Source organism: Epinephelus moara, chromosome 3, assembly GCF_006386435.1.
Source record: "Epinephelus moara isolate mb chromosome 3, YSFRI_EMoa_1.0, whole genome shotgun sequence".
NCBI classification, from domain to species: Eukaryota; Metazoa; Chordata; class Actinopteri; order Perciformes; family Serranidae; genus Epinephelus; species Epinephelus moara.
In genome coordinates, this window is record NC_065508.1 from 7,024,164 (window position 1) to 7,048,102 (window position 23,939).

Genomic DNA, 23,939 nt, shown 5'->3' on the forward strand with positions numbered 1-23,939 from the left:
ACTGGGTATCCCTGCTCAGCAGAAGCCGAGTCAGCCTTTCTCTCTGCCACCTTTATTACTGGAATCCCTTTCACTGAATTTTCATATTTTGTGTTAATGAGCTTGCTGTTCACCTGTTTGTGTGTTTGTCTTTTATTTAGCATTTTATTTACCTCTCTTAATCCCTTATCTTCTGTTTTTCCCAGTCCTTAGTTTGCTGCTTTTGTCCATCTCTGCTTATTATCGTGGCTACTTTAATGCCCATTTAATGTGTTTGTCTCTTATTCAAATGACCACCCTCTGCCTCACTTCATTTTGCCTCTGAAACAGATGTGTTATTCCTCAGATTTAACTCTGCCAACACCCTCAGATTAAACAGACACAGGAGAGGAATGTAGTTCTCCACCTTTGAAGAAATAAATGAGAATCTGATAGTGGGTACGCTGTCATTCTAGTGGCATCCATGCAGAGTATTTCCCTCATTTACTCCCCTTATTACTAAAGAAGTAAGCACATTACGTGTGTCCCAGCACACAGTAGGAGCTCATAACCTGCAGCAGTGTCCAGCCTCGTCATTCCACTTGATAACCTCTTTAGTTTGCATCCTTCATGATCGATAATCTGGAGGGGAGGAGAAACATCAAGACTCGGGAGGAAAACAGAGTCAGCATGCGTTAATAAGGAACGTGACAAGTACACTTAATCAGCTATGACTGCTTCCTTTAGTCTTCAGCTTCAACCGTCAGCCGTGCCTCTTCAGAAATCAGCGGAGGCTTCTCCACTGCCGGTGTTTTGTTTGCCACATTACAGTCACAATTTCCACCTCCACCTGTGCGCACTGACTGTAGATTTTTCTATGTGTGTGTGTGTCAGTCTGTGCGAGCTTAAGTTTGCTGCAGGGACTGAGTATGTCTGAACCCAGATGCTAGTCATTAACAGTGCATTTTCTTTATTCACATATCAGTAAAACCATTCCACGGCATGGCTGGGTGAAATGGCCTCAGCGTCCATCCATTCAATCACATGTAGTGAACACCAAGGTACTGGCTAACCTGCCATTAAGAGAGAGGTCATGAAGGTAATGGGTAATTTGCAGCTCTTAATGGAGAAAAATGGCTCTTGTACGAAGTTTGTATTAAATGTAATTATCTTCCAAAGTTACTTTGTGTAGTGGTGCTGCTGTACTCGTCTCCAGTGTCCAGAGGGAGACAGGAAGAGACAGAATGTTTCGAAGTCTGGTGTACTTTCTGTCTCGTAGGGCTGGGCAATATGGACAAAAATGGTTTTGTGATAAAAATGTATATATTGGTAGATATCTGTATTTATCACGATAAGTTTGGGCTGACCTTTGCTCTTGCGTGAAAGTTAAAGACATGAGACTGTCAGTTATAGTTTTTTTATTGTCAGAACTTGGCAAACATTTGCCAAAGTGCAGAACATTCCACAAATCTGAGGTAGACTCAAAGCAGTTGTAATCAAATCGTGTCAATAAATTAAACAAAAAAATAGACGAAGGAATCTTAATTCTGGTCAGCAGCATGGTAAAGTCTTTGTACACACAGTTTAAAATATTTTGTAAGAGTTTTAGCTGAAAATGTAAACAAAAATAACTAGACAAAACAAAAATTTAACTGTGGTCATTTTATGGACAAATTTTAAACACACAGTATTTTACTTCTGCTGTTTTTCCATCAAAACAATAGCAAAAGATGCACTTCAATGACATTGTGGAGTAGCATTGTCTTCACTGTAACACATCAACCGTTGCCAAGGAATATTATGTCAATGTAATTATTCTTGTCGTCTTATCAGCCTTGTGTACTGTCTTGTCTAATAGTTCACCACTGTGGTCTCGATTGAAATAGCTCAACAACAATTGGATGGAATGCCATGAAATTTTGTAAAGGCATTCATGGTGTCCAGAGGATGAATCCCAATGACTCTGGTGATGCTATGCCAACCTGGTCTCACTCCAAAGCTGTCAAAATCCAGCGCTAAGGTAGTGAGTTGCGGTGTCAGACATTGATGAAAAAAGCCGACCTTTAATGTTGTCATGATACACAGCCGGTCACTGTAATAGTTTGACAGTGTTCTGCAGTGTCAGGGGGAAACGCCGGGGGCCAAGAATCAAAGTTAGGGCGATTAAAGTCGGAGTAACATTTAGCCAAACCCTATTATTTTTTCCTTAACCTAACCATGTGCTTTGTTGCCTAAACCTAACCATGTGCATTGGTTGTTGGAGGAAAGAAAACATCAGTTCCTGTTGTTGTACCGACATAGTGCGTTTATTTTGAAAGAGACTGTTTGTAAAAGGTACATTTCCTGTGAAAACGGAAGTCTATTTTGAAAAAAGACAGTGCATGTAAAAGGCAGAACTTGACATGGCGTCCCAGAATGTCAACAACCAACGTACCAAGGGCACCTCTCACATGGTATCTGGATGTGGAAAGTCCATGACCAAAAGTCTATATGTGACGAGGTCAGAGTGAGAATGCGTTGTGATATTTGTTGTCAGATTCTTCACAGATAATTTGGGATTTAAGTGGACCGAATTTTTTGATTCTCTCCAGAAAGAGGAATATAACTAGGTAATAGTGTAATAGAGGAAGTGAACTAATCATTCACTGGCGTCAAATACTTACTCTTAAGACATTTTTGATTTTTACAACACACAGAAAAAAGTGTCTCTCTCTTCAGCATCTCATTCAGACTGTTTCTGTTTAGGTACAGGGACAAGAACATGAAGTCTGATATGAATTTATCACGCTCTACTTGTTGTTCAGGTCCTTTCTGACCGTCAGGACTAAAACTCTTTGTATGTTGGTGGAGATAGTTGTGTGAGGGTTGGTAGTCTTTGAAGCTCGCAGTAAACTTTATGTTCATTTCCTGTTCTACATGAAATGTGCCAGTATGGGAATAGGAGTACTAAAGCACTTAAAGAAAATGTGGTAGTTGAATATCAGTCTTTGATTATATTAGTTGATATGCTCAGCCAATGGATTTACAGGTAGGATACATCAATGATTTCAACTAAAGTTTGCTCTGGAAAAAAGTCATTGGTAAAATTTGAAAACATTCTGAATTCTTACTGTAAAAAAAAAAGAGGGCAAAATTTGTCTACCTAAAAATAAACTCTGCAGTATATTGTTTCTCTGCTTATCTGTATTCCAGTTTCCATTCTGTTTGTTTGCTCAGGAAAGTAACATCATTTTGGGTACAATGCAGCAAAAAATGGACAGTTTGTTCTTATCTGTGTGTATGCCACAGCATATCTCACCTCGCACCGAGGGCTGCTGTTGTCCATTGATATTCCAGCTCAGCGTGCATGTCAGAAGCGCTTTGTCCGACTGCGCGGCACAGGGGAGACAGTGTTTGACGGCGCGTCTCTGAATTTAATTATCTACAGCTGCTTTAGAGCAAATAGAATGATCTGTAGGATCAGCAGATGTGACAGAGCTTTTCTAAGGCTGCAAAACACATATACATAAACACAAATTCTTTATACACATGCACACCGTATCCGTACGCATATACCCACACAAGTGAAATGAAAAGATGACACAAGGACACTTTTGGGGCCGCACCACATCTAACAAAAGCTGTCTGCTGGCGGAAAATGTCCACTCTCCGCTTCTGTAAATGTCACACACTGATATCCTGAAGGGTTTGTGACGGCAGCTTCTGTGTTTCCATGGATCAGGGCAGTTTATAACACGGTATTGCTGGAGGCAGCGAGTCCCACATCAGCAGGGCAAATGTTCTTCCAGTCTAATTAGTAAGAAGCTCGGCAGTGTCCCTCTGTCTCTCTGAGGAGAACGTATCAAAAACAACAAACTCCCCCTCTGCGGAGCCGGATTAAATGCAAAATAAATAAAGTTTGTTGTGATTGCCTTTAAATGTTAAAGGGATTTAAAGAGCTTGGGAGTCTAGCCTCAGGTATAAATATATTGAGGCATATTTTACTTGCTAAATAGAGCAAGGGTTTAGACATAAGTGCTTTGCCTTCAGAGTGAAGTGACATATATTGACTCGGTCTTTTTCTCTGCCTGTGTGTGCGCTGTGTTCTTTCTGCCAGCGTGCCGTACAGTGCAAATGTGATTGTGTACAGATTGTGTGCCTCGCTCTGGATTCAAATTACCAATGGCTTCATCACAATGATACAGCGAGGGCTGAGACTGACAAGATTGTAGCTTCTCCCGACAAATGAAAAGGCAGTCAGTGAGGCAGACAGTCGTGCTGTGCCTCCAGTTATGCTCTCATCCACTTAGACTTGCATAAAAGGAAATGAAAGGGGAAACTTATCTTTGTCTGTCTAAAAATGTCAGGAAGATAAGGCAAAATGGTCTTTACACTTTTTACAAATCCCTCATGTTTCCATGCAATTATTGACAGTGTTCCCTGCAAAACATGTCCTGGAAATCTCTGATTATACTGGACAATGCCCCGTCTCAATTTCCCTGTAGCCCAGCAGAGCTCAGCTCCAGGCGGGTATTGACAAAGAGAGCAAAGAGACAGCAAGAGGATACACATGCACAGCAAATAAAGAGAACAAAGACAGTGGACCCAATAAAGAATAAAAGAGACAGAACTAGAGTGACAGGATGCGAGGCTTGACACTGTATGGTCAGCCTGGCATTGTCTTGGCACTGCAGAGCGTCTGAACTTGTAAGAGCCATTTATAAGCACTGTGCCTGCAGCTTAGACAGGGAGGATTATCAAACGACACTTTTAGCCTCTTAAGCAAGCCACAATTGCAGCCAGCATGGTCCGAGAGAACATGAGACAAAGGACTTACAGCGAGGATGAAGGGGAGCCCTAGGACTTAGCTAAATGTCAGGCAGTTTGTGTATTGTAGATGGAACTTTTATGCGCTATTGTTTCTGTTGTTTGAATGGCTGCTGCTCATGTACTCTTTTCTCTGAGCAAAATGGGAAAGGGCAAGGGGGTTGATGGAGTGAAAGAAGAGGCAGGGAGGGAGAAAACAAGAGGAGGAAGAAGGAAGTAGAGCCACCGGTGGGTAACTGCCGCTGGACGGTTGTTGCTAAGCGTTTAATCTCCCACGCTTGGAGAATACAAACGATCTTGTAATCGTCCCCGACCTTGACATGAACAGCAAGGTCGCAAGGGAGCCGGGCTATTTTGCATTTCCCACAGATGCTTTGCCGAGACACGCAGAACAATTAGTAAACTGGATGAAAAGGAATTGAGTCTGTCTTACTCCACTCCTCCTCCTGCGTACCCCGCGTGCTCCCCTCGGGGTAGCTACCTGGCACATCCCCAACCTCACTGCTTCTTCTGGCAGATTCCAAAAAACTTAATTATGATAAAGAAATAGTCAGTGCTACTAGGGTCGGGTGATGTCTACTGAATTAGTCTGACAATGCCCACAGTTAAATTACATACTCAAATTTGACTCAACCCGTAAAGTGGCAACTAAATGCATTTCATTAGCACAATTATGAGGACTGAGACAAGGACAGAGCACCACAGGATGTGTGTGTGTGTGTGTGTGTGTGTGTGTGTGTGTGTGTGTGGAAGGTGGAAGGTGGAAGGTGGACTATTGTATGCAATACTTTTTCATAATAATAAGTTATTAATAGCTTACTCTGAGCCCTGCTTTGTCACTTTTTGACCCGCCTGCTGGAACCTGTGGTATTTATTTGCCAGTGAATTGAAAACAAGCAAACCAGAAACTTGGTTCACTTAAAAAGGTGCCTCTTCGCTTATCAGGAATCCAACATTGCATCTAGTACTCTAAATATGGATCTGACCTCAACCCTCCCACACTGAAAAGCTGAGCACTCCTAATTTCCCTCATCAAAGCTTTGAAGTGGCCTATTAGGACAGGTGGCAGGCTCCAAATTTAGGGGTAGATGTTGGGTGGTTTCTGTTAGTTAAAGCAACCATTGACTCACTGAGCGAGCAGCCAGTTGAATTGCAACGGGAGGAACTGAACAGTTGGTTACGGTGATGCAGTAGTTCTTTGAGATGAGTAAGTCAGGGCATTAACAGATGCCTTTTTTTTAAAGTGATAACTATAAGTGCAGTGGAGCTAGTAAATTTCCAAGATCTCCAACTTTGCAAGCAACCAATTGAACGAGTGCAAAGACACGAAACAGTACCATCGCAGCAGAGTATGATACAGAACAAAACTGTAGAAGAGAAAGAATACAATTACATATTACCAATGTGTTTGAAGTGTTCAGTGACCCAACCCTAAATGCTACGATGTTAGATAACACATTCAGGATGGGACAGTCCATGATTTTATTGCAGATTGCAGTTAAATAACACCCACAATAAGTTGATCTGGGTGAATTTCCATTATCCGGATAGTTGTGAATATCGTGTTCAGCAGCATCTAAAGACACTGCCGGGCAACCAACACTAAAAGAGACTCGGCAAAAACAGGCTACATACACACCAACCTCAAAGAATACAACAGATCAGAATCAAGGATTGTCAGATTTTGCTGTTTTTTTCACTGTAAATGATGTGAGCTACAAAAGATGTGTCTGTGATGCAATAGAAATATTTGTTTTTTAACAGAATGTTAGTTAAAGTGATTCACTGGGATAATATCGCAATTATTTTGGCCAGAATACCCATGGTATGAATTTTTTATATTGTCTCGTGCCTTCATTACACTACATGTAGCCCGTGTCTGTTTTTTCCTGAGTGTAGGGCTTCAACTCTTCGCTTGATCGTTAGGTTTAACATTTCAGTTTACAATCAACAGAATGAAGAAGAAAATGTAAAAGGCTGGATCCAGAACATGTTTTTATTTGATATATAACTGACACGGTTGATCATTTATTGAAATTGTTTTCAGTTTATCATGTGTGATGACTAATTAATGGATGAACTAATTGTATCTGCATGTGTTTGTATTTGATAATGTTGCCTGTGTTTGCAAGCACAGATGTTGCGTATGCTTGCCTGCATGCTGACACCTCAAAGTGAGTAGGAGGGTGCTAGTGCATGAATGTGTTTTTTTGTGTGTGCGCAGGCTTGTGTGCCTCTGTGCTTCGGCCCTGAAATCGCCTTTATGTAATTAAGGGACTTTTGTCCTCCGACAACAGCGCATTACCTCTATTATTGAATATGCTGAGAGTTGAGATATGATTATACTGCGGGCAAATTCAATTTCTGTTTTCAGCAGTTTGATTATAAAAGCCTGGACTGGGCTCTTTTTAAGTTAAGCCAGTATGGTTTTAGCCTTACTCCACAGAGGGATAATAGAACTGACCCGACTCAACCTCAAAACAGCATCAACACAATGGCCACCAAGTCCCTGTTGGATGTGTATTCATTTCCTTGTAATGGTAAAACAGCTTTCATAGTGTCCCATAGCTGAAATGCAATGTTACCAGCAGCAACTTAAGCTTTGGTTTTAAGTGTTTATTTCTTCAGCTGTAAGAAATATGATTTCATTTTCACAATTTTATGGTGGTGTTTTCTCTCTACCTGGACATCGAGTTTATTCATGTGGTGCATCTTATTTCCCACAGTGCTGCAGCCAACAGTCACCTCCTTTGTGTTTACCCTGGTTTCCATGGCGAATAACATCAAAGGTTGAAAAAAAAAACAAAAAGGGGGCGGACAGAGTGCTTGAAATTTCAAAGATGAAACAGTGCTAAAACTCAACTGGGTCAATTAGGGGTGAAGCTTTGCTTTTACACCAAAACGTCAAATTTTTTCATTTGATCTCAGAACAGTACATTTTGAAGGATAAACATCCAGCCACAGGCCTCTGGCTGCAATTCTTAAAAAAATTCAAAGAGTTCTTGACATTTGTATGTTCTGCATCACGGACAGTGTTGTGTGGGAGTGTAGGGGTGAAGGAGAGTGAAAACTCTAACACAGCCACAAAAGAAGAAAACCGAGGAAGGGAATTCGATGTAGAACAAATAGGCATTCCAATAAATTTATTTGCATGTGAAAATGTATTTATTTACACATATAACACAAAGCTATCATTAATCTTTAATCAGCAAACTCTGAACTGAAGTTGCTCCTCTGATAATGAATACAGTACGATGTGGGTGCCCGCGTAGGAGTCGTTGATGCTTGTTAATATTGATTGAGCTTTCTCACAATCACATGAATAATGTGTAAACTTGGGAAAGGTTTTCCAATCAATTCTTTGTCTAATTTATTACCACTGGCATTTGCCAGATGGGTTTGAGAGGCACCAGATGCCCTGCACGTACCTGTTTGAGCATGTTTTTTTTTTTTTCTGCGATAACCCCAAGGCACGTGTGCCCATAAATCCAAGCGTCAGATCGCAACAAGAGAGGGAGGTCCCGGTCAAGCTCATGGAGTCAGGGAAGATCAATCCCAGGTGGAGCGTCTGGCTGGATCAGCAGCTTTTTGGCTTGCTTTAAGTGCAAATAGATTAAATCAGGGGGAAGAAGCGAGGTGTCCGAGGCAGTGAGTGGTGATGATGGGGATGCTGGCGTGTGCATTTGTGTGTGTGTGTGTAGCACAGGATTACTTTCTCAGGTTCAGCAGCACCTCAGGTTCACTCCTTGTTCACAAATACAAGATGGTGAACTGTGTGTGTGTTGCCAGGTAAGTAAGGCAGAAAGTTTAAGCTCAACTGCACCCACGCACTCAGTATGCATATCTTTGTGAGTTTGTGTACGGATGTACACATGTATGTGTAGATAAGTGCTGAGGGGTGTTAATGAGGACACCTGGCTGTTAGCTTTTGAAAGTTCATTTCAACAAAATGTTTCTCCTTGTTAGCACCATCTTATAACTGTGATCAGGACTGGAGGTGTTTGGCTTGAGTTTGCGCTTTTTCTATTTCTGGAGTATACTTTCACTAACAATTCATCTTGTTACCATGTTGGAATTGATGTGTTTTCTTTGTTTCATTGTACCTGCATATCTAATGCAGTTTGTGTTTACATTAGGATAACTCTAAGTGTTGTTTGATACTTAAAAACATCATTTGTAGTGGAATTATTTTATATTATATTACCTAAGTGCTTTTCCTGAATAAAATGCAACTCCTCACAGGTTAACATTTTTTAAATAATGACATAACACCAAATTGAACGCTCAGAATTGCTCCTGGACGTGATATCATAGTGGTAAAATATTGATGTTCAGTATTTTATTCTTCCTGTTCAAAGTCTTAATTCTACATACTGCTGCTGCAGATAAGGTCTTTGGTTAAATAGCTGTTATGCCTGGCAGGAGAGGGGGCCAAGGACCTTAATACTGCCAGCCAGTCTGGGTATACTGCATTATAATTGATGCAATTATAATGTTATTGAATGTGTTACTGAACCCTAACAGCATCTTTCATTAGAGGCTGATGTGGGGCCCCAAAACCAAACAAACTCAACATAACTGAAAAGCCAAATAGTGGTGACAAACACTCGTGAATTAGTTTCAGAGTCCTAATGTAGGTCTGTGTAGTATGCAGCAAGGAAACCACTGACATTTTTGAACAATTACACTATAAAATCCAAATGAGTATGAGAAAAGTATTTTCTATTGTGGCTTTCAGGAATGAAGGGCGCCCACTGGGTGCTGTTTAGGGGTAGTTTCATATTTTACGTTCAGTTTTGGTATGTTATCCTCAAGTAAAGTAAATCTGCTGGATATGCATCAGCAAAGATGCAACACTTTTGTCTGTCATCCTGAAATTTGAGATCTGAGCTGGTGTATTTCACATGATGCAGCTTTGGCTGATCTCTTCGTTGAAGCTGACGTTAAATAAAAGTGAAACAGTGTATACAGAAAATTGCTTTCTTTTCTTATTCATTTTTTATACCCTTGCTTTTTGACTCCTGCTCCTTTCCTAAATATACCCTTTCCTCTCTCTCGCTCCTCCAGCCCTCTCTGACCCAGACGGAGGTCCCTGTCGTAGGACTTACTGCGGACGGGGTCGGCAGTGTGTGCTGATGGCAGAGACCGGCCGCGCTGAGTGTGTTTGCCAGGAAAAATGCCGGCCCTCCTTTGTGCCGGTGTGTGGCTCGGACGGCAGGTTCTACGAGAACCACTGCGAGGTTTACCGCACCGCCTGCCTGGAGAGGAGACGGATCTATGTGGTGCACAGCAAGGACTGCTTCTTCAAAGGTACATGCTCGACTGTTACGCTGATACACTGACACCGCAGACAGCCGCTACACACAGTGAAAAAGATTTAGTCCGACAAGTTATGTGAAGGTTTCGGCAGCAGCTTGTTGAAACAGGCCAATTAAGTGGGATACTGGAAGTAATTTAAATGGAAGATTTAATCCACGTATTTGCAAAAAATGAATTAATTTATTTTAAATATATTTTGATAGCAATATCTTAATATGAAATAGCTGTTTCATAAAGAAAATGCTGCATGTGATTTAGGTAAATTATTGAATTTGAGACTAACTGGTATCTAGTGAAATTATTACTGTTATGAATCTGGAACAGTTTTCTTGTTTAACCTCCTAAGACAAAAACAGTCATTTGAGGTTGGGAAACATCTTTTAGGTTCTTAAAATGTTCACTTTGTTTTAGTGCAGCTGCTGGAACACAGGAACACAGCGATGCTGCGCTGGGGCTGTTTGTCTTTGATGCCTGAGTGTGGTACAGGTTAACACTTTTGATGCTTTCTGTGAGCCAAAATTGCCCTCATATGATGTTGTGATACCTGTGAGGCATACATTTGAAGGCAGCAGCGGGGCTTTGACTGTAGTTTGATGTTGAAACACTTAAACAGAAATAGAGTTGTACAAACAAACAGAGCAATTGTTGTGTAGCATGTTGCCATCTGTCAAGCTCTTGTCACCAGCATCAATCACCGTGGAAATCACGCTGTGTCTGTCAGCCACCCATCCAATCGAGATGAGAGAATAAAATCATTTGTAGTTTGGCACTGAAGGCTGACGCTCAGGGTCAAGTTTGTCTGGGAAACCATTGCTAAGCGCTGGCATTGGCACTCAGACAGTAAGCATTTTTATCAGTTGCTATATTCACCTCCTCTGTGTGCTCTGCTGCTGTAATCACGCTCCGTTCAATTAAAGTCAGCACACTTACTTGGCAGTTGGTCCAAATCACAAACACTGGCATCTAAATCATTTTATAGTGGCACCCTTAAAGTTGATTTAATGATCAGTGTAGTTGTGGGATTTTAATGATGCGTTTTCATTGAGAATGTAAACAAAGTTAGATCAGTGTACAGATGTCATTAACAGGGTTTTCATACCGGGATCTCATCCAAGAATTTACACGTCTTGTTCTTTAAGCTCATGCAGACATTTAAGTAATATCATATAAGAGGGAGAACTGTTATAGTGATTGTCAGCGTGGCTGTAATTCAGTCTAAAGCACGAGGCTGCAGGCATGCTGATTGTCAGTACAGCAGCATGACCTCGAGTGTGATATTGCTTTTGTACATCAGTTCAACAAGAGCCATTTCTTTGTTAGCAGTAATACGCGACAGCAGGTTATGATTTGTTTGGTTATTTAATCATTTATTTGGCTCGACCAACACAGATAGTTCAGCAACTGGACTGTTGCCAAGCAACACAAAACATTCCTGCACACTGGCTTGCTACTTTGTGTAGGTCTACACTTTACTGCAGGCCAGGGACCAGTTACAGAAAATGCCTTAAGTTTCCTCTATTTGTATGACACTTGATTGGCTGCTTGATTTCTCCTTAGCTAAAGGACTTAGACAGTTGCACAGAATCTCTACTAAGGTTTCCTTTGTGAATGCAGTTTGTGAATGAGAATGTCAACTCATTTACTGCATTGAAAGACATTTTACAGCAACACAAGTTTCCATGGAGGTTGTTTGTTTGCTTGGACTCACGCTTGTGAAGCCTGTTGTCATCTCACAAAGTTGGCTGATAGTTAGATAGTGAAAAAATAGCAGAAGAAAAGAAGACAAGAAAACCATATTGGTCAGAAGAGGAACATATTATACTTCTGGAGGAATGCAATCATAGAAGGCACAAACTACAAAGTAAATTTGATCCCCAAATACCAGAAAACAGAAAATGACTGTTGGAAGAAATTGCAAAGAAAATTAATTCGATCAAATCTAAAGTGTAAAATCAAAAGCGTATCCATCGGGTTCTCCTGGCTGCAGAATACTCCTCTCAGGGTGTGTTAGTTTTTTTTCATTTATCACCATAAACTCGGTCATGTTGCATTTAAGATAGAGTCACAGGTACCTTAAGTTTTTTTTTTGCCTTACTTTGGTTGCTAAGGTCTTTTGTGCAACAGTAAGGAGAAAACCGTAAATACTTAAGTAAACATTTTAAGGAAACCTTAAGGAGAAGACTTAAGAGTGTTTGGTGTAACCAATTTTATTATGAGGAAACCTTAACTAGGACTTTAAGTAAATCTTAATTTAAGGTGTTTTGTGCAAGCGATCCCAGGTACTTTGCATCATCTTACAGTTATCTGTATGTTTCCATTAATTGTGCAACATTCAGTAAGTAAGAGTCTGTTGACAGTCACTATGGTGTGATGAGTTGATGTTAACATCTTAATCAGACAATACGTTGCAACACCTGCTGATGTCATACGAGGACACCTGCAGGTTTGCAGTGAAGTATCCAGGCGTCTTTCCTTACCTTCGCCCTTTTCTGATGACCATTGACAATTTACTTTAAGCTGACAGCCGGCTGCAAACGTAAGCGTCACGTCAGCATAGCGTCGTGGCGTATTCATCTGGGCTCCACTGACTGCGTACGGAAGCGACACGTAGAGAAGCCAGCGGGGTTGTTTACCGTTTGCCGAGCCGAGAGGCTGCATGTAGGCTGCATGAAATGTTAAAGCATTTCTCACCTAAGTTATTACATATATTTGAGTTATCTACAAGTTTACTGTACTGTTTGTCATCTACTCGCTTTCAAATGTCCGCCACGGACATTTACACAATGTCACGGATAAACATGGGTAAATGCATGAAAAAAAATCATCACATATCACCTCTGATAATGGTTTATTCATTTAAAAACACACTGTGCTCGTTTAGCCGGTGGAACCGCTGTAATTGATTAACGGGGGCGAGCTGCTAAGGGACTCGCGCTGCAGTTAACACTACTAACAGCGTGAGTTAATGTCTCTGCACGTGTTGAGCTTCCAGCTATGTTAATACATGATGAGTTAGAGTTGTTCGGACCACTTTTGGTCTTTGGATCCGTTCTGCTACTACGTCTGCTTCTTCTTCTTCTTCTGGCGGACCAGGTGCATGAAGTGCGTCTTTACGATGCATACCGCCACCTATTGCACCGGAATTGTAACGACAAGCTACATTCACAGACAGTGAGTTCCATTATAATGTGTTTATGAGCAAGGTCGATCACGTAGCGCCAAAAGCAGAAAAATCTATATGTGGCGGAGATAATTTATTCATGGCGCACCGCCACAGATAAATGAATGTATGGGAAACACTGCATGCTGCTTGTCTTATCCAGGGAGCACCTCAAGAGCCAGCGCCGAACATAACTGTATCTCCATTTGTTGCTGTAAATGGTTAAATCTATAATGAATATTCCTGACTGAATTAAAGTTAATGTAATTTACAGTTTAGAGCACCTGTTCGGCAGAATAATACATGCATCGTTAAAAGTCCCCGTGTTGTTACACTCTATTTCAGCACTCATGGAATGAGTCCAATCAAATTACTTGGTTGGACCTAACTGTTTCATAATTGTACATATACATTCATATGGTTTGTCCACATATATGCTCAACATTTGAGACACTCCTCCCCTTTACTACCTCTACAACATCAATATCTTAGCACACACAAATCACCACTGGGTTACTGTGGATCACCAGCGCTCTATAGTAAATCATTAGCACCTCCACTCCTTGGCTATCAGTCATTAGCAGAAGTGCACTCTCAGCATGAACAGTCAGCATTATTATCCAACAAACAGCCCGGTAGTTTCATCGTGACATTGATTTAAAGTAACAGGACTAGGTAGAGCTTCTACTAGTATTCTTCAAACACACAAACATTATTTTAAATACTTTTTTAGCAGTGGCTGGGAGTGAACACTTTCAGCTACTGCAAGCGTGCATATGTACAGTGTACCTGTTGGCATCTCCTCCTCTTTAAATTTAGTTTTCCAGGTCAGACTAGTATTAAATGCCTTTTATAATCCCTCAGGGTGTGGATGTTAAAATAGAAAGTAAGGCAATAGTTATTTAGAGTGCATGGTTTCACGTCAAAGCAGTGCAAAAAAACACTCACACACACACACAAACATGGCAGCACTTTTAGTCATATCACATTAGGGAGGGAAGGATTCCTGGCAGACGCCACCATGCATAGCTAATCCACATTAGGGATGTTCAGTCGGCACATTAGGCTTAAACTCGAGATGTCTGAATGCAAACCAGCAGGAGATAGAAAATGTTGGAAATCAGTCAGATGTCACGGGAATCATGTGTGTGTGTGTGTCTGTGTAATTGGGAAGTAATTATTGCACCTGACATACAAAGACATCATTGGAAAGCATGTCTCACATTGTGCACCGCGAGAGTCATTATCCACAATTTTTGTTTTTTTGTATAAACAACAGAGGAACAAGAGAGGCGGCACAGTGGTTAAGTCGTCTCTGGGAATGATGGCGTCCCTGCTGGCCTGCAGGTGGCCTTATTCCATTTTGTTTGCCTGACTTTCTCCTTACCTTCTCGCCGAATACTCTTGAAAATAACAACGGATCCTGGTTTGAAGTGTGTGTAACTCATCCAAACATTGATATTAGCTGCTGCAGGATGAGCCATCTCAAGACCTTTCCTTCTTTGCTCTATAAATGGAGTTTGTGTCAGTGTTTCGCTGCAAATCTGTTCCAGTACTTAGAGGTATAATTACCAAATAACCCAACAAAAAAAGACTAGAAAACCGGTTGTTGCATTGGCATAACTAAAACATATTGTGTAGATGAGGCTCAAATTGTGTACAACTGTACACCTTTTGAATCTAGATTTCTTTCTTTCACCAAACTAAGACTAGCTTAAATGCCTTTTTAATTCACCTTGAAACACTTTTTTTTTAAAATTTGAAAGAAACAAAATAAAACTCCCCAAACTGACTGTATAAAGATGGCCGACATGACAGTTCCCCCTGGTGGCTGACTGTATTACAAGTCATAAACTCTGCCCCCACTATGTTAGCGGATGGGACATGGGCCAAACTAAAAGGAATCAAAGTATACAACAAGTTTTTCTCAAAAATTGTTTCTGTCATTTTAGATTGTTCTTATCACACTGATATATGTTCAAGTGTTTGTTTCTCTGACAAGTTAGCAACAAAGGGGTTTGAAGTCATGATTAACAGCTACGCATGCCAATTGTTATGCTTGGGATCAATAACACTGATCACAATTGGTTGGATGGGTGTATGGGCAGGATTTTCACACCACGGAGATCACTGCTGCACAGACTCTGGCTCCAAATGATGCTACAATGCAAGATGGCAGCGACAGTTTCCGGGATATTTTGGCTTCATTTTTGTACAGTGGGAGGAAGCGGAGACATGTTGTCCATCTTTATATACAGTCTGTGGTTCCAGCAATCACCCACTTTGGTTTGGGCTGAACAAACCTTCAATTCACCAAGTCAGGTTTGAACATATGCAGGCTCTACTGCTGGTTTAACCAGCTGTCAATCTCTGTTGCTGCTGGCTGCCCCTTCACTTGTGGGTCTGCTCCATCTCAGAGCGCACCGCTTAATACGTAATGGTGAGGGCAGGGAAAGATGTTCAAATGGAGTGTAATCTGTCAGCCAGTGGCAATCACGTAATTTACAGCTGACAAAACAAACACCACTTTCTGCCTCCAGGGCAAAAGCCATGGTAGTTTTCCTAGTTGACAAATAATTGCCTGAATGGACAGTAATGTTCACAATATGATATTATGTCAGCCTGAGTGACATTTATCAGTTCTCTGTCTTATCTTGTCTCTTGGTCACAGTGACGTATACGCCGCTCTCACTACTCAAATTTAGCAGCTTATCTGGCTGATCTGCCAGCTACGATGCCCATCAAACGCTACACCAGCGTGGTAATAGTGCGGACCCAGTCCTTTAACGTTATCCCCACCAATTGCCGTCAGCATCTTTCTCAGTTCAGCTGCTGTTCCACAAGTAGAAACTGACCTTTGGTGGCATGTGTGGTGCACTAAATCACAGAAGTAAACCCGATGTACTGTAATACTGTGATGCCGTCCAAGCCCAGTATAGACAAACTGTCATTACTCACTAAGTGGTGTTTTGTTGTTCTCTCACAGTGTTGTGTTTTGATCAAATAAAATGAGTAAAGAGCAGATAAAACAACATTCCACCCTCCTTTTGATTTATGTTTTTCTCTTTTTATTTTATTCCAGAGTCCATGCTAGATAGCAAAGAAACTTTGTACTCTCTGAGACAAAGACCCTCTCAGATGAAAATGTCTCTCTTGGGTCCCTACAGCTATGCATTAAGAAGCCGCATGGCAAAATCTTTTGGGCTTTTTTTTCTTTTTCTAAATATCCTTTTAAATGTGATAAAACTAAAAGCTCTGCTGTAAAAAACAGATTCTTTCATTCAGCTCAGAGCTATGGTCAAAGTCACAGAATTTGGCATGAACTTATGCAGGCTTTTATGTCATCATATCTGGATTAGTGTGATTCACTGTGCACAGCCCATCCAAAACTCCACTTTGGCAAAAGAAAGAGGCACCACATTTGTGTTGTGCTGACCTCACTTCACAGTCTCCCATTTACAGAGTTGATTTAAGGTTTTGTTTATTCAGAAAGCTTCAAATGGGTCGGCACGTAGTCACAACCTCCTCTGTCGCTGTTCCACTGCCAGGTCACTTAGGACATCTTGCTGTCGCTGCCTCAAGGCTGCAGAATAACATCCATCATTCACACTTTACACATCGAAAATATTATCTGCACGCTTTGCCGTCGAGGCTCACAAATTCCACTATCTTTATAATTTACACCGAGACATTTCCTGGAGACAAGTACCCTTTAAAGTAAACTGCACAATAGATGACTGACAACATAAACTTTTTCCATTTGCCTGATTGACTGTCACTGATCCCGTCTAATGTGGACATATTCTCAGAATCCTCCTACAGCAAATAACCCACAAGGATTGTTTTTTTTTTAAAATTAAATTTCATGCAAGAAGCAAGAAGTTTCTATGATATGTAGTATCATTAGTTGTTCACAAGGTTCCACAAATCTGGCAGGTGACAAATTCAATCATCATCACCAAAATAACTGATCAGAGCTTGCAGATTGATTTGTCTTCTAGCTGCCTGCCTCAGTCCAACATATGCTTGTACACCGGTTTGTATGATATCTAAGGATTTAGCCCCCCACGATTGACGTCACATATGTAATGTCAAGTTACGTACTTAATGTAAACTTACTTAGGTTAGATTTAGGAAAAGAAACATGGCAACGATGTACCTTAAAAGACTTAAAGTTCCCACAGTTTAAGAGCTCCAAACACCAGTCTCCTGGGGGAAAGTCCTATGTTTTGTGACCCATCCACCACTCCAACCTGCCTCCTTATGCTAACTTCTTACTTCTTTACTTCCATTAGCGCATTGGTCACCTGCTCACAGGCTTCCCAATTCCTCTGGTTATACATGAATTACTGGCTCATGATAAATGTGAATTGTGGTGCATTACTTTTGTAGGTATATGTACAAACAGCTCACGAGAACAATCTGCTCCATCAGTTTGCATTTTCACAAAGAACCACACAACAGCATGCTGCTCCAGTGTGTGATCTTAGGCAGCATGTCGGCATCGTGGTAGCACAAGAGGCGTGATGGGCATGACATAAAACAACAGCATCAACCTCTAGTGTGACATATAACATACGCGTCAATGGTGCTTTCTAAACAATAGCAATGGAGTTAATATGGCAGTAACTGTCGTTTACTGTCTGTTATATGGCACATCCTCTGTTCTGAGGGTAAGGAGCTCCAGGAACTCATTGTTTTCCCAGTTTGCGGACATTTTTGGCAGCTGTTCCTGTTTTTCAAATTAGCTGCTAACTGCTACCACCTACTTTTTACATCTTAGCAGTGGGTCATAACACCTCATCAAAACATCACACACATGCCGCCCATGATCTCTGATCTCTCTGCCGGCTGTCCCTTTTATCTAGAGCTCATTTATGCACTGTTACTTCCTGCGATGCTGGCTTTAAGGGGAGACAACTCTGTCCCCTGTTCTGCGATTGTACCTTTTGTACACAGTGGTGAGGCAGTGAGGCAGCATAATGGCCTGAAATTCACACCTTAAAGAGGCAGAGTAAAAGGGGCTAGTTGACTTAGTTGATGTTTTTCAGGCTAAATTTTGAAGATTAAACTCATTTTAGAAGGTTTAGACAAGCTGTGTTAGGCGACTTCTGTCATGCAGCAAACTTTGTTTTTCTTACTTTTATTCTGCTTTTACTTCCTGTATACTTTATTGTGTAACATTAGATGTTTTTATATGAGTTTTACAGAAGTTTACTTTTTCTTTTCAATAAGCGAGGGTAGCTCTACTTTAGTTTTATGTTTTTAATTAGATCTTTATTTTACTTTTTCCTCTGGCAGCGGGTGGAAACAAGGGAGATGGTTTAATGGTTCAAACCACTGTAGACCTGTTGAGACAAAGAAAGTCGCAGAGGTGAAAAAATGTACCACTTGACTATCTGTGGGTATGGAGATATTCCCTTTGATGCAGCCTCAAGGACACTGTAGCCTGCCTCTGACCTGATAGCACTGGTGTACTCAAAGTGTTTGGAAATGGATTTGTGGTTTTTGACAGGCAGGAGAGGTGATTGCATATAGGGTGAAAAGTATGACTATAAACCTCTGGATGGGGCTCTTTGTTCTGCCCTGTCACTGGCTTCTTTGTATTTACACATAGTCCCTCTAGCTGGTGCTTTAATCCATATTGACTGAACAATGAATGCACACTGTAGAATATCATTAGAATAAGAATGGGAGAAGAAGAAACACTTCTAAAATACCATATTCACAAGTGAATAGTTAACTGTTATACAATACTAAAAAGGACACAACAGTGTTTGGAACCAGATCAGGATGAACGGCTTTTCATTGACACACCTTTTCAATAAGTTGAACTCTGTTTTCATTGCCGCACTTTCAAGAATTCTCTAAGCTACCTTAAGCTACTTTACAAAGACTCTGCTAAAGAATTAGCAAAGAAACTGCGAATGTATAACACGCACTAGAGAAAGTCACCATGTCTTCTCAAGAATGGCAAATTGATAAACAGCTTCAAAGTTAAGAGTTATTTGACCCCCAAATGGCTTCAAAGGGGGCACATTGTCAATAAAAAAGACTGATAAGCCAGCTGCACTCAAACCTAATAACCCATTTAGATTGTAATTGCCAAAAGTCATAAAACGGGTTTTCCTTGAGGATGTCATCTGTTTTTTTCACCATGTGAAAAATGACACCTGCTCTCACCAAATAATTGATGCCATAGAAATACCTTTTTAATAGAGAGACAGTGCCACCCTTTGACTATCCACTCTTTACCATGCAGACAGTTAAAAAAGTCCATTTGCAAGTTTTCTGTCTCGTTTGTTGTAGTTGATTGTAAGTGTGTATGTTTGTTCTCTCTGTGTGAAGTTCAGTGATTTTTTAAGTTTCAACACCCACTGAATCTGAGAGTAAAATGCAGACACCCACACTGTGGCTTTGACATTGCTCAGTTGTTTAACTAGCAGGTTATGGAAGGTTATTTGACTCCACAACCAATCACTCAGCTAATTTGTGAAATAAGCATCACAAGCACAGATGTTTCACTTCTGACCCTGGCTTTGATTACGACCCCATCCCTCTGAAACCATTTGAAAAAGAACTAACACAGCTGATTAATTGCTTTCATCTTCCTGATGAGTGGGAAGCTCCAGCACAGGCAGACCAAACAGACATCTGCTTCCATTGGGTCATGTAAGGCGCTCAGCAGGGGGTCTTTAATGTATCCCACTATGTGCACTTCATTAGGGACAAGAGGTCGTGACGCTGTTGACTTATAGTTCATACGGGGGATGTGTTCCTATCCAACAGATAGAACATCGTCATGAGTCTTCTCAGGGTCATATGTGCATCAGTTAGGACAGGGACAAATCCACTCGTCCATCCGTTGGATCTTTCCCCCGTTCAGTCCCTGATTCACAACCTTTGTGCCTTGTTATTCCATAAAACAAAGATTTTTGCTCGACTATCATCATCGGTGATTTATCTTGCTGACCCCTTGTCAGCAGTCCTGACCCCCAGGTCCAATGCATCAAACATTGTCATTGTTCAGACAAACGAAAAACTGTTTTTTTTTCTTGTTTTTTGTTTGTTTGTTTGTTTTTAATGTGAAGACTTCCTGCTTTATTTTAAAAGTATTATTGCAAAAGTATTATTTATGTTAGTATATGATAGTAATACAAATATTTTCAGGTTTGGGACCATATAAATCAAAGATTTTGAAGACGTCATCTTGGGAATAATTAAAGGGAATTTTTAAAATATTTTTTGACTGTTTTTTTTAGACAAAACAATTAATTGTTTGATTTTTAAAAGAGCTGTAAAATTAATTGATAATGAGAATAACAGCTGCAAACCTTGCTGATTGACCAGCCAATATATTAGGTTGTTCAAAAGGATCCTGAGTGATTGATTGAGCCATCATTGGTCTTCTTGGGACCCAAAAACTGTAGCCAAATTTAAACAAACACGACAGGTACAGTGTTGTCAGAGATTATAATTCCCTCCCTTTTTCCGGCTTCCTCTATCCCTCACTTTTAGCCATCCATTATCCTTCAGTGTTAGCCGTGTCTCTCACGAGAGAGCCGCCTCAACCATTCTGATTGCTCTCTATCATCCCACCTCGTTCTGTGGCAGCTGTGGTTATTGCATTAGCCATCAAAGCTGCCCCCCTCGTCTTTCTCTCTCCGCCCAATCTGCACCCCGTGGCAGCGCTCAGCCTCCGCCGTCCATCTTATTGCTCACTAACCCTTTGCCCCCTCCTGTGACTGAGGCCATTAACTCGGTCACACAAACACACGGCTCTCATAAGGAGGGTCCACTTTGGTGGAAGCTCTAGCCCTGCAGCTTTAGTTAGACACACAGTGGCTGGATAGGGTCACAGCAAGATGCTTTAAAAGGTGGCAAATGTGCCAGCTGTGTGTAGGCACTTGAGTAGCACAATGGAATATATGTATTTTTTTTCGTTCTTGCTCTATCTGGGCCAAAACTTTGTAGGATTTGAATACACAAAAGTACTCTGTGCTATGGACAACTTTTGTTGTATGTACTTATTCTCTCAAACTGACTGTGATGTGACAACAGCTATAAGATACATTACACATTATGTAGTGAAAGTAAGTTGCAGTTCTGCTATATCACTGTTTGTGAAAATGATATGGTGGTGTTTGTCAGTATTTATACAACCTGTAAAACTTAAATCAACATCATAGTCAACTTAAACCTGAAAAACTATGAATTAAAGAAGTTGTCCATGTAATTTTCCTTCATTGTGATGCTTATGAAGTCTGTCTTATTATATCCTGAAGATAGTCACTAATTTCTGGAAAATTCTTAGAACCAACTAGTTTGTATTTTTTAAAGGTATATTTGTCTTAAGAAAATAACACTTTCATCATTCAGTAACAGGCAAAAAGTGCTTGATTCGTTCATTTTATTTTAACTTACATACCTATCAGGTGAACAGCAGTGACTCTGTGGTCCATTTACAGAAAGCCAAACTGTCTTTGGTATAAATGACCTGTTAAGGGGGATTTATACTTGTGTGGCAGACCCTATGCTGTAGCCTATGCACATGGCCTATGCCATTGTGAGCCTTTACACGTCCAAAACACTAGTTGGCGGCAGGGTTTCTGTGAAGTGCTGTAAAGTTTAGTTAATTCAAAACCCACCCAAAACACACTTAAAACACGGCTTAATAGAGACAGTTTTAAACACAAGTACACACATTGGCTTCACTATAATTCACAGCATTCACAGACAAAGTACTTGACTTTTGCTGGACACATTTTCCCCACGAATACAACATGCTAATGTTTTTAGCACAAGCCTATGGCATTTTACAAGGGTATTTATAGGGGTGTCCTGGTGGCTCACACAATAGAGTGTCCACTGTTAAGGCTGAATCCTTACTTCAGTGGCTCAGGGTCAGGTTTGGACTGTGACCTATGCTTCATGCCATCCCAGTTCTTTCTCACTGTCAAAAATGTGTAGATGTAAAAAATGTAAATGACTGATTCGTTTTGGTGTGTACACTGTGTGATTAGAGCATGACCTGCTTGAGTTGTTCGGACTCTTCAGTTCATGTTAAATTACCCACGTTTATTCTACTGCACCCTATTAAGTGACACAGTTCAGAGCTACACCACAATGGTTCATTTTTAATGCTCACAAACTAAACTGTTAGCCTAGCATCGACACACCAATTAGTGCGGATGTAAATTAGTCTGGAACCTCTCAGTTCATTTTACGATTTCTAAAGGGCATCATCAACAGCCATAGACCAAAATATCCCTGGATGCAAATGGATAGACCTACAGCCAGTGACGTAGCACTGAGCAACAGACAAATATAAGCAGACCACAATGTGCAGAGATGAGCTGTGATGGTGCAGTATCAACATGCCTGTGTACAAGTGTTGCCGTTTTTGCCACCAGAATTTTAAAATCTTACTGCTCACCGCAGTGTCCCTGGTGTGAGGCTGTGTTAGCCATAAATAAAGTCATCACATATTTTGTGTAAAGCACAAAGGTGGGACTAGATGCACCTGCCAGAGCAAATAAAACATGAGCTTGCGGATTTGTGTGTTTCCCAGGCTACTAAACTGTTTCAGCAGGGGTGCAAAGTTGCTTAGGGCACATAATGCACCATTGGATCAGAAGTTGCTGTCCAACTCTCTGTTAGGTTAGTAAGAACTAAAGCTGGGCTGAGCTACCAGGTGTGACACGTCCACACACAAACACAAACACACACACACCTAAGGCCTCCAGGCCTCCCCTGACAGCCCTTTATTTGTTACAGTGGGCTTATTAACGAGCAGTCCAACTATCCCCATCTTTCTTTTCATGGTTTTTTTTTTCCCCTACACCTTTCTCCTCATTTTCTCTCCTCAGCGGTCACGTGGGTCTTACCTCATTAAGTTGATTTCATCCCCACAGATTCATTACGGTGAAAGTATTTGCCATATGAAATGGATGCCCTGTCCCAGATAGAGATGTCCCCTGGTCCAGCTCTGGTCCCCTGCCTCATAAACATCAGTCTCCCCTATGAAAATAGAAAGCTCTCTTTGTCCACTGATGTCCCCTGCTGTTGTGGTTGTGGGACATTGTCAAGGATACTGCGCCAAAAGAACGCTGTTTTCCTATCGGCCATGGATAAGGCAATAGCCCATACGCTGATCAGGCTACACCTGGAATGGTTTTCAGCCAAATAGAAATTGGATTTAGGATTTTCTGATGTCCACTGGATAAATTGGCTTTTACAGAAAACAAAGATCGTTTCTTCAGGGAATTGATTGAAGCCTCTGAATTATTTTGTTTTTAATTTTTTAAACTTTTTTTAATCAAGTCTCACACTTCCAACTAACAAATCTCTAATATTAGTTGGTGTCAACATATAAGTATAGGTGCTTCACTTGCTGTCAGCACTGAATGATAGCAAGAGGCCAAGCACTTCAATCAGCCCCTCTCTGAATGGTGTTTACTCCCCAGTTGTAAGACACACATTTGTATCTTGCTTGCATACAAGTTTGTCAAGGGGAAGATTTCTCACAATGTTGACATCAGGATTTTATCTATGAAATTATAGGCCCTGCATGCAGCTGGCTGTCATTGAGCGTCTATAGCTGACCATCTCCTGTGACTTCTGCATGTACAGTATCATTTGCTCTAATCAGGCCTTGATGATTTCACCTGTTTATACCTCCTTATATTCAAGTTCC

The 23,939-nt window shown here is 40.9% G+C and overlaps 1 protein-coding gene across 1 annotated transcript in view; it reads left to right on the forward strand.

Annotated features, from left to right (window-relative positions):
- The window catches only part of fstl4 (follistatin-like 4), a 283,884-nt gene that overhangs the window by 113,815 nt on the left and 146,130 nt on the right, over positions 1-23,939 (forward strand). Inside the window, exon 4 of the mRNA XM_050040972.1 lies at positions 9,832-10,074. Within this exon, the coding sequence (XP_049896929.1) occupies positions 9,832-10,074 (243 nt within the window). The remainder of the gene's footprint in view (positions 1-9,831; positions 10,075-23,939) is intronic.